Here is a 16,315-nt window from a genome sequence, read left to right as displayed (position 1 = left end):
AGCAGAAAGATCAGAAGTTCAAGAGCAACCTTGGTAACTTAATGAGTTTGAGATAACTGTGGGATATACAATATCTTGTCTTTTAAACATATTCAATGAGCATAAAAAACAGCTACACTGAGGAAGGGGGAAAGAGAGAATTATCATACTTATGATATGCTAGTGCTTTTGTCTAGGTCCTTAGCTTAGTTCCTCTCCATTATGCCCATGTTGTTATGCATGCTAATACTAAGTGAAAACAGTGTGGTACTGTTTAGGTCACTAGACAGTAGGTCTTTAGACTCTCACCTGTGTTCTTTTCCTTGTCTCGAGAAAGTTCGTGGACAGTGGCACCAATGTCGTTCCTCAGGCTCTTGATGATGCTGCCCAGGACAGGCTTGCTACGCTTATCTAGATAGGTGAAAAACTCATACTCATCTTTGTTTAAACGAGAAGGTCTGGATTCAATGTGTGTCAGGTTGATATCATTCTCCTAAAAAAGAAAATTATAGGTGTGAGGGACTGGCAGTCACTATTACCACAGTCCAAATATACAGAGCCAGAACATAAGACACCAAACCAGTGCTGAAGAGCAGGGTTTAAAAAAAATAAGAATGAGTACAAGGAAGCCCTTAAACATTTAGATGCTTTTTTTTTTTTTTACCTTCTGCAAAAACAGGTGCCAACTGACAAGAGGTAGGAAGGATGAGACAAGCGCATCTAAACTTAATCACATGGAAATCTAATAACAGCCTAGAGTTGCCTGTGTAAGGCTTCAGTTTGAATCAAATGCCTAAGACAATAGTTGTAAAGATACGGCATGGGAAAGCCTCCCTTCTGTCCAATGAAATGCCACAAAAAACTCAAAAAATAATATAGACACATTGTTTTTGCTTGAATATAAATCCCCAGGGCAAAAGCTCTGCATTCATAAGATCTAAACTGTATTATCTATGAAATGTTAGACATTTTATTTTCATGCTTCTACATCCCTCAGTTTCTCCGTCTACACATGGGTGGTCTCATTAATACCTGCACCATGAGCTCTTTGGGGGGTCTTGGACAAATTAACACATACATACACTGATGAGTGCAACATAATGTGTAGAACTGCAATTAATATTATCATATGTTACATAACTATATAAGATATATTATTTGTATTATATGTGAAAATACACGTACATATACATATATAACCTATATAAATATATATGTAATATTCACTAGATGCCCATCACTCTTTAGAGGAACAAAACAGATCTAGATGTTTTTCTTTTTAAAGTTTACATTTAAGTAGAGATAATAAAGACAGCAACCATAAAAGACAATTAACTTATGTATTACTTCATAGTGATAGGGGATAAGAATAAATAAAAGGCAGGACAGATGAAATGGACGAGCTCTATTGGGATAGCATTAGGATACAGTCTAGTATTTAAGAGCATCTGCACATGAGGCCTCCTTAAAAAATCAAACCATATGCACATCCTAAAGGAGTTAATAGACATGGAGACCCCATGCATATGGTGGATGGTATTGGCCTAAAATAAGTAATAAAACAAGTCTGATAAGTCAGAATAGCCACAAAGATGAAGGACAGCCAGGTAAATTATTTGAAGGAGTCTGGCCTTGATTCGAAAATTCATAGGGGTCTTTATGAAGTTTTGAGCAAACATACAACCTGATATCACTGTATTAGCATGATCAATCTGTCTTTCATTCTGAGTCTAACCCTTGTAGACCTGACAGAACCACCAAGTCCTGCTGAGAAGTCACTTCTGAAATCCTGTATGATGGTGGGTGTAACCATGGTGGCAAGTGTGACAGTGTCAGGAAGAGTCATATGCTGGTACTTCATGTAATTACCTCAAATATCAAAACTATAAGGAACATGAGAGGAGTTTGTAGATAATAAAATGGAGAAGGGATAAGTAGGTACCATTTCATCCTCTGTTTTTGAAACACTGTGCAACTGATAAGAATTCAGAATTCCTAAGAAGGAACAAGCACACACACACACACACACACACACACACACACACACACACAAATCTCCCTAGAGTTTCTTCTTTGAATAAAATACTATCGCAAAGTTAGAGAGATGAACAAATACTTCTTATTTGACATCAGCCATACCTACCACATCTGTAGATGTCAGAGATAAAAGCAAGTCATCAGACTTGACAGAAAATGCCTTTACCCACAGATCCAATCTGCCAGCCAAGCACTGTATGATTTCTCAGCAGTTGTATTTCCAGTACATTATTTGGGTTTGTCTTGATTTGTACAACCAGTGTTTTAGTGACTGGCATGTGAGTTTCCTCATATGCTTTGCCACTAGAAACAGTGACTGGCATTGTCTGTCTGCATGCTTTTCCCTGATTACCTAGCTGATTTCCTATGTTAAATGCCTTGGGGTCTCCATGGTGAACCAGAAAGTATTCACCCCTTAAAGTTTCTGTAAGTATCTTACCCTACTGCTCTTAAAGGGGCTACATCATCTCTTCTACCCGCCACAAGAGAACCTATATTCTTCACCAGTACCAATTATTAGGATCCCTGATGTTGTTTGTTTTCTTAACCTGTTATATAAAAATAGTTAATAATTCATTATTGAACCTTTTACTCAGTTGCTGATAAGAATAAACATCTTTTCCTGTCATTATTAGCCATTTTTTCTTTTTTTGTGATTTATGACATTTTTCATAATACAGCTACTTTTCCTGATCAGCAATACTTGTTTATAGATTGATAGTAATTCTATTTTGTGTTATTTTTTCATGATAATACTATCCTTGTCTATTTTTAAATATTTTCACACAAACAATTTTTTAAGCAGTCTCAAAGAATGTAGGGAAACAGGAAATGAGAACAATTAGTTTTGAGGGAATGTTCCTTGCAGTGCTTTTCTCAGATAAAGGAAACTTGTTCTGTTTTGCTGCCCGAGTACCAGATATCCCTTTGTCTGTGTCTAAAGGGCTTCTAAGCCAAGCTCCATGGGCTTCTCTGGTTTCTTTTGACATCTTAAGGGTCAAGTGAAGGATCACCAAAACATTAGCACTCACAGGGGCAGAGGTCTCAGTTTCCCAAATTCACTCCCTACAACACCATTCATTTCACAAAAGCAGAGCTCAAATGACTCACTTACTCCTGGATTGTCTTTTGGAGAAATGAAAAGTGTCTTGGTTATCGATTTATTTCTAATATTGATAAGTCTTTTCAAAATCTAGGCACTTTAAATTGATCCAGACGCAGAAATTGACTAACAAGCAAATGTTGGACCAGTGGTAACAGTTTCCCTTAAATGACACTCTCTCTCTCTCTCTCTCTCTCTCTCTCTCTCTCTCTCTCTCTCTCTCTCTCTCTCTCTTTCTCTGTGTGTGTGTGTGTGTGTGTGTGCGTGTGTGTGTTTTAGTTACTGTTCTATTGCTGTGAAGAGACATCATGACCAATACAGTGTTTTTTATAAAAAGAAAACACTTGAATGAGAAGCTTGCCTACAGTTTCAGAGCCTTAATCTACTCCTAGCATAGGATGGCAGCATGTGCTGAAGCAGTAGCTGAGCGCTACATCCTGATTTGCAGACAGAGAGAATCCAGGCCTGATGTGGACTTTTGAAACGTCAAAGCCCCAACCAGAAGGACAGAGAAGTTCTGCAGGAGGGAGAGCCAGAGAGACCTCGGGAACTCTGAAGCTTCTATGAGCAAACAGAGGTCATTTCCTAAACAAGGCAAAATGCAAGGTCATATTTCTTGGCTTAGGAAGAAAGGGAATTTGTGAACCCTGTTATTTACTTCTGTTGAAATTCAAGAGGCAACTAAGGTCTGTGTTGTATAGAGCAAAGCAGAGAGGATCTGGGAGACGTGAGGGAATGGGGAAACATAACCTAAATATACTGCATGAAAATTTTAATAAAGGCAAGAAAGTTTATGTATGCTGCCAAAAACAGAGAAAAGAATACTGCTAAGAACCAAGGTGAGTACACATATTTGTCTCACCATTTGAGAAGGTAAAAAGACAAAAGACAGGAGATGTGCGTGTACTTGGTGGAAGAAATGCCAGAACGCAAAACACACTTTAGGGGGACTGACCATGTACCCACAAGGCACCCTAGTATCACACTAGGGAGGCAGAGGCAGGAGGAGGCCTCTGTATGAGGCCAGCCTGCTCTACGTGAGTCCCAGGACAGCTAAAGCTATCTAGTGAGACACTGCTCCAATAAAAATTCAAAAGGAGGAGAGAAAGGAAGAGGAGGTGGGGAAGGAGAAGGAGAGAAGAAGGAGAAGGAAGAGGAAGGGGAGGAAGAGAAGAATGAAGACGAGGAGGAGGAGGAAGAGAAGGGGAAGAAGAGAAGGAGGGAAAGCAGTACCAGCTCCTTGCTTTGGGAATAATCACAGAACAATTCATACAGCATGACTTCTTCTGGTATAATACTAGAAATCTAACTTAGGAAAAACATTCACAAAGTCTGTCATGAAATTGTGTAAGCTAACTAAACACCCTCAGCAGGGGAATGGTTAAATGGATTATAGCACAATTATCCAATGAAATCATATAAAGCAAGTAACAGTTTTTATAATGCAAGATATCAATGACAACTCCATTTCCATTGTCTGATAACAAGGAATCTAACTGCTATAGCCACTGAGGAGGGCTGCCTAGTTCACTTTGGTGACTCCATCATCTGTATAGGACCAAACAACAGTATCTGCATCCAACAGTAGAGGAGTGGCAGGAATATATTCCCTGGACAATGGTAGGGCACAGGAAATCTGTGTATCAAATGTAGACAGTTTCCTTTCAATTGTTTCTAAAAGATTAATCATATCCACGAAAGTGTAGTATAAATTCAGGAGTAATATCCAGATGTGCCTCTCTGAGTGTGGGCAACTTGCTTATTCTGAAGCTCTTCAATGTCACCAGTTAAACAATCTAGTTGAGGCTGCCGAAAAATGACCAAGATGGCCTCAGAACTCAGGGTTTTGTGGATCTGTTTCTTTGCCTCTTCCCTTCCCTGGGAATTTATGGGCAGGTGAAGAGAAAAGAAAAACATTCTTCTTTGCCTCTTCCTCCAAGGAGACTGCTTCTGATTTTATGGTTCATGACTCAGCATCTTGCAAGAAAGCCTGTTTTCCTAAGAAACATGGAATATGGGATAGGAGGGACTAAAAATGAAAAGCTGTGGAAAATGTTTAAATAAATGCATAAAGAACTGAGAGGGAAAGCAATCTTCTGAGAACAGTGGGCATAAATAGGTCAGTAAGAAGAGGTTTGAACACATTCCTAACTATTGGGACATAAATTACCAGAGTATATACTTAATTTCTAACCATTACTTAACAAACATATGCCAATACACTGATCTTTGTCTCTTTTAGGGCCTTCTCTGTCTCTGTTCCTAGCCATTGGATCCCCTTCCTCCTACCTGGACTGCCTGGATGGGCCTCAGTGTGAGAGGATGTGCCGAGTGCTACTGGTATTTGATGTCCCAGGCTGGGGTGGTACCCAAGGGGACTCCCTATCTCTGAGGAAAAGGGAGGAGGCAGTAGAGGGAAGGATTTGTAAGAGTGGGGCTGAGAAGAGAGGAGGGAGGAGAGCTATGATCAGGATACAAAATGAATAAAAAAATAAATTACTGGAAAAACAAAATAAATAAATAAATATGGGTTACATTGGCATGCATTCTGATGTAGTTACCAGCTATAAGGCCAAGGACAGGCACAACCGGTTCCTTTATGGGGTGGTAGCTTTGAGCTAACTATCCCACCCACGGAGCGATGAAGTTGAATAGAAGGTACAAGACCCTGACTAATCTAAGAAGAGTCTGTACATATACTATAGACCTTTCTTTCTCTGAGAAGCTAGTATGCCTTAGTATGTCCTACTAGGAGCCAAGTCAAGAAAGTGTCCACATGCGTCAGGCCAGAGGACCAGGTGGTCTAGTCTGACCCTTCTCATCCTAGTCTAGAGACTCTACATCACTGTGAGTCTCTCCTTAGTCCTCTGAATATTTACTAAGAGTTGACTAAGTATCCAGTTGTATGGCTGCTATGCTACAGGTATTGAGGGTTGGGGCTACTCATTAAGCCTAGAGTCATTGTAAGGCTATTCAATAAGAAAGTCACAGGAGATAGGCAATTATCCCTACATGAAATACTTTTCCCTCTCAGACCAATATTGAGAATATAGACTTTTGCCTTCTGTCTCTATTAAGGAAAGATAAATATATTTATAGCACAGTTTTTACTCTGATGCTTCCCTTTGGGGTTCTAATTTAACAGGAGTGTGACACTTGAAATGAATGCCTCCCAGTACCCTCCATATTAAAGAAGTCACTTGTAAATGGTGTGAAATATATTCCCTGAATTTCTACTCATTGTGGTCTTGTCTCTGACACTAACAAAATATCTAGACATCTCCTTCCATGGGCAACCTCAGATAGCTGAGTGCTCCCATCCCGAGCCTTTTCCTCTCAAACCAAATGAACCTCATTCTTCTACCAGTTTTTCTATATCCAAGAACTTGAGAGCTCTTTAGGCTACAGTACACAGAAACAATATTTGAAAAAAAAATGTTTAGTGAGATCTTACTCTATGCCAGTTGCTGTTCTAATTAGTTTTCACAAATGATTTGGTTTGATTTTCGTGGAAACCCTTTTGGTGAAGGCTTATTGCTATCTTCACCTTGAAACCAAGGAAACCAAACCAAGAGGGAAAAAAAAGCTTTCTTTTGCCCATCTCCATAACAGATGGATCAGCTGAGTTTTGGTTCTAACTGGTAAACTTTTTACTTTGGTTCTAGTCCTCAGCACCACAAATTCAGGCCACTGAATGGCAGTTTCTCCAAACTGAAAGATTCTATCTAGGAGGGAACAAGAGGTTCTGGAAACTCTAGAGGCAAACAAAGAGTCACATGACCTGGAAAGTGAAAACTCAGAAGATTCTCAAAGGCCTCCCTCAGGTTTATAGCATCAACTGTGCTGGGAGCATGCTCTGACCTGCTGGGCAAAGAGACTGGTACCCTGGACCTGCAAATTGGCAGCAAGTTTTGCAGAGAGCTGAGGATTGTAGGTTTTGGGAGCTGTCACTCATATGGAGTCGCACAGGACGGTTCTTGCTTGGTGATGTGACTGCTTGACTGATTTTTTAAAAATCACTCCTGCTTTCTTGCTCCTCTAATGCCGCACCCCTACTTGTTATAGTGACCCTAACAAAAATTCCTTTGTTGCAATCATTACTTTGGTCTGTTATAAGCTGAGAGGACTGTGTTGTGTATGTGCATTGGGTCTCCCCAGGAAAAGTCTTTTACACCACATATGCTGTTGCTGACAGTTTAGAGCTCAGAACCAAATCCACCACAATACTAAAACCTAGAAGTTCAGAAGGTACCATGGTCAAATGTGTTTAAGAAGTACAAAGTGTGACCACGTTGAGTAAGCCTTCCCACTGCCAGTTTCCCAGTCCTTCCTGTGCTTGTGTGTGCACTATAGCTCTCCGAAATCCAGATATAGAATGGATTGTTGGAATGCTTTTTTCTTTTAACAATATGGAATTTGCTAGAATATTTTTAAAGACAATATTGCTTTATGTACAGTTCAGATATTTTTCATTTGCTCTGTTATTTACTCCTTTAAGTTTCACTTTTTATGTCCAGAAACTTTGTCAAAGAAATGATGGTGTAATAAAAGAGAGAAACACACAAATGCACAGTGACCTCAGTACCTTCCCCTCCTCCTCCCTCTGCCAGGCTCCTTTTGTTTGGCAGAAGGGTGGGTGTTACAGAAAGATCATGGACTTGGAAGCCTGGGATTCAGAGTTCAAACCCACCTCCACCTGCACATTCCCTGACTGATCTTGAATGAATTGCTCGACCTTTCTCAAAGCCTCAGTTCCCTCATTCATACAGTAAAAGAATGGCTTCCACCCCTGGGTTTCATGGATATCAAATCAAGAGCCTGTATGCCTGGCATATATGTGTGGTACCATGAGTACAAGAATTTGCTTTCTTGATTAACTCAGTACTTTGAGTAACTATAAACTATGACCTTTACCAGACTGCTAATAAGGGTATAAAAGCTGTACCAGGATGGGGAGTTTCCATGATAACTGCAGAGGGTGTTTGGGAAAAAAAATCAATATACACTAATAACAGCCTTCCAGCAACCAATCAATATGTTGAACATTGTATCCTCCGCTGCAGGATGGGTACAGTGAGGTCCCCAAGGAACTGAGATTTGGATTAATACATCAGAGAATTCACGGAGAGTATGTACATGCATACACTTATGCACTTATGCACATACACACACATATACATGCACACACGTAAACATGCACACACACACACACACACACACACACACACACACACACACACACACGCATCTACCTCAGGTGCACTTGATCCAATTCTGCTAATTTACTGCTTGTGGTTTGTTTATTATATTGTAAACAGCTTCTTCACTTACTTCACTTACTTCATGGGGCAAATGCTCAAGAACATGTGACTTCCTGAAACAAAGGCTAAACAGGTGCACTGGAGTATTTTTCAGGAACAGTTTGTTCCTCAGAAAATATATATTTTTTTCTCTCTACTGCCTTCTGCTTCCTCTTGGGCATTCATTTACCCACAACTGCCACCATCACTTTAGAAAATCAGGTTTTAAGTTTTAAATACACTTCATTTTCTGAGCACTTTTCGATATCTGAAATGGATTCATAGGACTGAAGGTGTCTCTCAGCATTACAGCACTTGCCAGCATGTGAAACACTCAGAATTTTATACACAGTACCAGGCCACTGTTATTGATATTATGTTAATTCGTATCTATTGCCATCTAATGATTGCTAAATCTTCATTATCAATGTGACTGGGTTTGTAATCAGTTATAAAACAAACATTTGGGTGTGTTTGTGAAGGTATGTCAACAAGTCATAGGCTTTAGGGGGAGAACCTACTAATTCAGCTAAATTGACATAATATTAAACTAATATTACACTAATTTAATTAATTAAATTAGTATTGATTTAATAAATACTAATTTATTAAAAATAAATTAAACATAATTTATCACTATAATACCTATAGATCAGTGTATCTCTCAACTCATCAGATAAACTTATGTTTGTGGTAGATGGTGGTTAACAGAAATCCATGGCTGGTCAAGTTTCGGAGAAAAGGGAGCTAGCATGCTCAACCTTAACTGAGTCATATGTATCACATCCCTCCTTCCAAGGCTCCAGAATCATTGAAGAAGGACTGGGACAACTTTAAGAGCCAAAGGATGGAGGATTAAATCAGAACAGAATGGTGTTTTCCAGATATTACAGTGCAATCATGCATATGAACTCAAAACAGTTGTGGTAGCACAAGACCTGTACAAGCTCAATGCAGACAAAATAACACCGTAGAAAGTGGAGGTAGACCAGAAGTCCTATCCTTAGCTGAGTAGCTATTGTCACATGATTGCTGGTGGAAGAGGGGAGTCTGGGTTTCCCTAAGGGTGTGGTACTGGTAGATCAACAAAGTTGGATGGTACAACAAGATTAGGGAACAAGAAGTAGATCAAGGAGAAATCAGAGGAAGGCTGAATGTGATCCAAATATGTTACACACTTACCTCAAATAAGCGCAAAACCTTGGCTAGGGCACCAACTTCCTCTTTGAGTGAGAATATCAGAGACACGGCACCACTTTGATTGGAGTTGTCTTCGATGTAACTTGTTTCCTACATAATTAGATTACTTGGTTAAAATGTTTTTCATAGCTTAGCAATTATCCCCTTGAAACATCTCAAGAAGAGGCGAGCCTGAGCTTTTTCTGCTCGTTAAGCTTTGAAACACAGTGAACCACCTGTATTCTACACAGAAGGCAGTATGGTCAGAAATAAGTAAGCTGAGGACAATGAGAAGATGAGTCACTCCTGGGTTGGCTTTCAATTTCCAGAACCTTAAATTATGCATTGATGTCACTTGTCACTGAGAAAAATCAATAGTTTTTAATGAGTGCTCCAAATATCCTTAGAAGGATACTAAGCTATCAGACAATAAGTGCCTTCAATAAAGGAACAAAGTAAGCCAGAATACGTGTGGGCATTCCAGAGTTTGACGAGACATTTTCTTAAGTTTTAAAATATTACACAACATTCTATTTATACCCAACAATGCACAGCATGTCCCTAAAAATGAGGAGAAAATGTGAAGAACAATTACTCTCATGTAAGTAAGTTAATTAAGTTAGTGGTGTGGATACTCCATCATCTCAGGGACAGGAGGCAATAATGGGAAGATTCTAGTCAGGAACCCAGAATAATAAACTTGGGAACACTGAAGACTCTTAGGACAAAACATTTAAGTCAAAAACTCATATTTTCCCCAAAAAACCTTATACAATGAAACTGGAAGTACCAAATTTATCAGTAAGTTAGAATTATAGTGAGCTTCAAAATAAATTAGAGATTTGTTCCTACCTGGACTATGTCATCATATATCTTCTAAAAATAGTAATGTGTAGGGGCTGAAGAGATAGCTCAGTGGTTAAGAACACTTGTTGCTCTTGCATAAGACCTGGGTTCAATTCCTAATATCTACATGGTGGCTAACAACCATCTATTACTCCAGTTCTGAGGATCCAGAGGATCTAAAGCCTCCAATGACCTCTATGGGCTCCTGCTTGCACACATGTGGGTACATACATATACACATACACATACTCATAAAATCAATAAATATTTTAAAAGAAAAACACTATTTTTTAAAATTTTAATCAAGATCCAGCACTTGATTTGGACAATCTTGTTAACTTTGAAAACAGTCAAGGAAATGGGTTTTATTGTACACCAAATCTTTTCTTTCATTGATGACAAGATTCAGACTTAAAGAAGCTAAGGAACTGGGCTATTGAGATAATCAGGCGTGTGATTTTCATCCCAAGACTTGGGGGATAGAACCAGATGGATCCCTGGAGCTTTCTGGCCACCCAGGCTAGCTGTGTGGCAAATTCCAGGCCACTGAGACACCTGTCTCAATAAATATGATAGGAGGTGCCAGAGAAATGAACCTCAAAGTTGTTCTCTGGCTCATATACATTTGTACAACTGCAAACACATGAATACTTTCTCTCATTCTCTCTGTCTCTTACACACACACACAGAGAGAGAGAGAGAGAGAGAGAGAGAGAGAGAGAGAGAGAGAGAGAGAGAGAAGTAACTGGCCCTTAATTCCAAAATTAGCATTGGAGTTAGTATTTGAACTGGGCCTTTAGATTATGTACGCTAGCCATGATCCATGCCTGCTTTGGTTCTCTCTCTGTCTCTCTCTGTCTCTGTCTCTGTCTCTGTCTCTGTCTCTGTCTCTGTCTCTCTCTCTCTCTCTCTCTCTCTCTCTCTCTTCTAAAGTCTGCCAGATATGTGCAGATGAGCTTGATTTTCTCTCTTTTTCACAGCAAAGAACACTGAGCCCCCAGTCCTTTCTGGTTTCCTTGAAACAACAAAGGAATTCCCTGTTTCTAGTTCACTATTGTCTTGTTGACTTCCGAGAAAAAGGAGCCACTCTTGGTACATGCCAACACATGCCACCTCAGATTAGGGAAGTTCAGAGTTGAAGATTCTTGTGATAGAAACCCAGTGGGATCCTCCAGCACTTCCCTCCTGTGCACCCAGCAATCACTCAGTCCAGTGTCATCTTCTCCAGAGATGACTCTTAAGAGCCAGGTCCTGTCCTGCATGCCATCACATGCATCTAGCTCTGGGTGCTCCATCATGACCCTATCCTAATAGGGTTTTCCCCATGTCCTTCATCATCAAAATCACTGTTAGTGAATTTTAACCATGGGGAATTTTAAAACACTGATAATAAATATATACACAAATTATACCTTTTCCCCCAGCTGCTTACAAACTCCCATTTATGATGTAACATGGCCCTACATTGCTGTTATTAATGACACTGCCCTGGTCTGCCCCTGAACGAGCATCCACTTATATACAGGAACCACACCATGTCATTTCACTCTCAATACATGTTGTCATTGGCAGTAGCTACCACTCTTTGCATGGTTTACCTGGAACAGAGCATTCACTCCGCACAAAAGCCCTGAGGGGTGAGGAAGTGCTGCTGTTTTGAAAATGATGACACAGAGTCAACAAGGCCAATTGGCTTGTCCTAGGCAACCCAGCTATGCGTAACAAAGCCTGGGCTAGAACCCATGTTCAGCTTTCTCAATGCCATTACTCTGCTTCCCATTGACATGCTTGATGGACACAACAGCTCCTTCTTTTCAAAGCATGAAGGACTTTACATGAAAGGAATCTCATCAATGTTTGTGAGGTTCTGTGGGTCTTGGTGGATCTGAATTCAAGGTTTACTTAGCTTATCCTGGGCCTCTGAGCAAATCTCTTTTATAGTGTATTCTTGTTGGCTCAGAAGTTATATTTTATTTGATTCTATCAGGCATGTGGATTGACATACAAGCAAAGGGATCTCCAAAACTGTCTAGGAAGAAACCACACAGAGAAAAGACTGGGAAATCAGAGAATGAAGAACTTTTATCACTGAGCAATGCATTCAGCAATAAACACTGTTCTCTTTAGATATGAGTGAATGAAAATGCCTTCTGTTATCTCTGGAAATAATCATATATCACATTTTCAAGCAATATGCTCTGTCAAGGGTGTTTTAGGGTCAATACTGGTGATCTGGGGCTTACAGAAGACATATGCATTTGCATGCTGAAGAACAATTAAAAGCAAGGTGCAAATGTCCTAAGCCATGTGTCTCTGTGTGGCAGACTGTAGACACATGTGTCCACATCAGCATTTTCCCACAGGACACAATGTTCCAGTAATGGGCAATGTGTTCGCTTGATTGTAGGAAGCAGATTGGATTTGAGCACTGGCTGCCCTGTCTCTCCTGCTGGTTAGCTCTGAGCTCCTCCCTGATCCCTCTCCTCTGCCTAAGTTTTCTTCACAACACTTGTCTCTATCAGAAGCTATAGGATGCTTTCATTCTGTTAGTTCCTTTATCATTTATCTCCTGAACTAAAGAAGCTTTACCAGAGAACAATACTGCTGTGACTGGCATGCAGTAGGTGCTTCCTGATCTATTGGGTGACTGGGGGTGTTAAATCACTCATCCCCACAGGCTGCTAATGTTTATTAGGTGGGTGCAGCTTTGACATATTATATGCCTTCAAAAATGGTGGCTCCTTTCTGCAATGTCCCTTTTATTAGAATTAAATCAAATATATACATTCTACCTGAGATAGAAGTGTTAAAGGGATGTAAACATTCCTGGGAAGATAGCTCAGGATAAAACGACTTGCTTGACAAACCTGATGACTTGAGTTCAATACCCAGGACCCACACTGTGACAGGAGAGAGGTGACTCTCCAGATTGTCTTCTGACGTCTACACATGCCACAATGCATGCTCCACCTCCTCACAAACATAAATAAATATAATTGAAAATTTTAAGAATGCATAAATTTGTCTCTTTTACTGACTGATGGAGCTAGAAGATACCCTAACTACTAAGCTATCCCAGAAGCCCTCCTTAATTTTACAGACAGTAAGCATCTGCTTCATCCCAGCCAGGTGACTTCTCAGTATGTAGCTTAAATGTCCAAATAGAACAACCCTGGTGTCTTGACTATGTATGTGGTGCATTTTGCATGAGCAAGCTTTACCAAGCACAGCATCTTTCTTGCTGTCTGTTTTTCCTGCTCTTCAAGACTCATTCTGTTGAACAAACCAACCAGCTTTGACCAAATGCACATGGCAGTTTCAGCTGTTCTAGAAAATGTAGTAAGAGATTTATAGGCATTGTTCAGTTGTTTCCATCTTAATCCTAGAATATGGGGGTGGGGTATTCTTATTTTTTGAAGGAAAATGTTCTGCTTCTGTTACTGAGTCTGTACCAGGACATGTTTAAATCCTCACGTGTTCCTGTTATTGGTAGGGACAATCTGTGGAGTCACAAACACCTAAGTGTTTTATAAATAAAGCTGTAAAGCCCCTCCCCCTAAAACCCCACCCCCAGATTACTGGCTTAAGCGCCCCAAATGGCCAAGGTGCTGTGCAGCCAGCAATATAGGAGCTTAGATTAGAATCCATGGACTAACCTGCCTGTCCCCTCATTCCAATCTTTTTTACCACAAATTCTCTGACTCCAGGCAGCCCTCAGCCACTCAGTCTTATCTGAGGAAAGGCTAGAAAAGGCATCTCCCCTAGTCCAGGACATGCTGCCAACTACATTCTGCTGTCTATCTGGTTATTCTGACTTTGACATCTACTCTCTCATAATGTCCTGAACTACTTAGCTCTCTAGAGACTGGCTTTCCCTAGGATTGTGTGCAGCAGCTGTCTGAATAGGCACAGTTCCTCCCGGGTCTGAATCTCAGTGTACAAACCATGATATCCAACCTGGGGAAAGTACAAATATCACAGTAAAGAACAAGTTCCACAAGAGATCCCTAGAGAGGACAAGCAAACACGTAAGGGAATGGGTTCCCTCTACCGCCAGCATAATCTCCAAGTCATTTACAGGCTCTGGGCTAACTCTTGTTCATTTACCTCTCTGTTTAATTTCTCCCATCTTGGATATGAGTAAGTGTCCCCAAATTCTCTTCATGCTACATCATCTCCTGAGAGTTAAAAGAGGGCAGTTTCTTACAAGCTTGTCATTTCGATACCAAGAAGAAAGGATTGATAAATATCCCTGGAGAGACAGGGACACCTACCCCATGACTAAAGACCAGCCCTTTCCTCTCAGGATACAGAAGATAAAGCAGATAAACAGAGAACACCAATGAGCCACCCAAAGACACACAGATGTTGGTAGCAGCTCACATCATTCTTAACTTGTTAAGGATAGTTTCATCAGTTGCCTTCCTGGGCATTTCCCTCTCCTCTAATTAAATTCCTATTTCTTAGTATCCTTAGTAAAGGAGGAAATACCAATATTTCCCAGACTGCTTTCATATCTGGGGAACCAATTCTCTCCTAGCAGTGGAAGCCCACCAGGCTTACCTGCCCAAAGTCTGAGAGTTTTCTGCTCAGGACTCCATTCTCCAGAAGAACAGCTGCCATGCCGGCTCTCAGTGGGTGAGGTGTCTACCTTAGCAGCAGGATTAGGAAAGGTTTGCACTCAGGATGTGGGGCTGATGGTTTTAACCTGGCTCTCAGAACAGGAGAGGAGAGGTTTCAAAGGGTGTCTCCTACTGCAATCTACAAGGTCACTCTTCAGTGGGCGTTGCCCTGACGTAGCAGTGGATGGGCATGAACAGCCCGTGCCCAACTCCAGGTCGCCAGTGCTGGGGCTGGCCCAAAGGGGTGGTGTTGTGGAAGGGGTGGCAGCCACAGCAGGACTCATTTGGCAGAGTGCCCTGGACAAGAGTAGAAGGCAGAGAGCCCAGACCACCTACATCCTGAAGCTCAGACAGGTTTGGCAGTGCTGGGACACTGGAGTACCTAGAATATGGATTCTTTGCAACCAGAGAAAATCAGAAATAATAACAATGATAATTAAGAATAATAATTGAGAATGATTGTTCTCTGTAAGCACAGAAATAGAGCCAGGATCATAATTTAAATGCTCTCCACTCTTAACTCACCTTTTATTAACCACCAAACAAGTCAATCTCCTTGACATACTTTCCTTTAGGAAACCACACCAGATGACCCTGTGAGGCTGAGTATAAGCAAAAGCCAGGAGGTATTGGGGCTGGAATCCAGCCTGAGTCTCTGCAAGGAGTACAGAAGGACTACCTGGCTAAGATATGTCACATGCATGAATAATGCAGACAAGGTGGTGCTCTGTGCATTTAGTCAGGACTGTCCTTGTCATTTACACTGCATAAATGGAAGCTAGTATGTAAACGTCTGTCTCAAAAAAAATGAAACAGCAGACAGCCACTGAGCATTTGTCCTCGGCACTGGGACTACAGCAGGAGCAAGCCACACACCCCCCTCCCATCAGCACTGCACCATTCTAGTGGTCAGGCAAAATAAACAAGTTCAGACAGGGCTAAGCCTCGGGGGAGGGGCAAATAGAGACAGAAGCAAGGAGTGAGCTGAGTACTAGATACTGGGGAGTGGCCTTGAGTGGACATGAAGATGGCCTGTCCAAAACCCCATTTTTCGGAGAAGGAAACTAAAGGCAGATATTCACTGGTAGCAGGGAAAGCCAAGTATATAAACATGGAAGAGTCAGTTCTCGAAAGACTGAGAAGTCGGGGGCATCGAGGGACATGGAGGGACTCAAAGCCTGCTTAATGTTTACCTGGGCAAAGTTAATGGGCTGTGAGGAAACAGGCCAATAATAGAAGGGGCTAGGAAT

The 16,315-nt window shown here is 40.9% G+C and overlaps 1 protein-coding gene across 1 annotated transcript in view; it reads right to left on the bottom strand.

Moving 5' to 3' along the window:
- Nucleotides 1-15,201, bottom strand: part of Pah (phenylalanine hydroxylase) — a 54,311-nt gene extending 39,110 nt beyond the window's left edge. The window contains exons 1-3 of the mRNA XM_076919881.1: nucleotides 15,007-15,201; nucleotides 9,601-9,708; nucleotides 289-472 (exon numbers count right to left, since the gene is read on the bottom strand). Of these exons, the coding sequence (XP_076775996.1) occupies nucleotides 289-472; nucleotides 9,601-9,708; nucleotides 15,007-15,066 (352 nt within the window). The 5' untranslated portion in view covers nucleotides 15,067-15,201. The remainder of the gene's footprint in view (nucleotides 1-288; nucleotides 473-9,600; nucleotides 9,709-15,006) is intronic.
- Between the last annotated feature and the right edge of the window lie 1,114 nt (nucleotides 15,202-16,315).

The sequence above is a fragment of the Arvicanthis niloticus genome, chromosome 22 (assembly GCF_011762505.2).
Source record: "Arvicanthis niloticus isolate mArvNil1 chromosome 22, mArvNil1.pat.X, whole genome shotgun sequence".
In the NCBI taxonomy this organism is placed as follows: Eukaryota; Metazoa; Chordata; class Mammalia; order Rodentia; family Muridae; genus Arvicanthis; species Arvicanthis niloticus.
The sequence above is the reverse complement of the archived record's forward strand: the minus strand, read 5'-3'. Positions and strand labels throughout refer to the sequence as shown.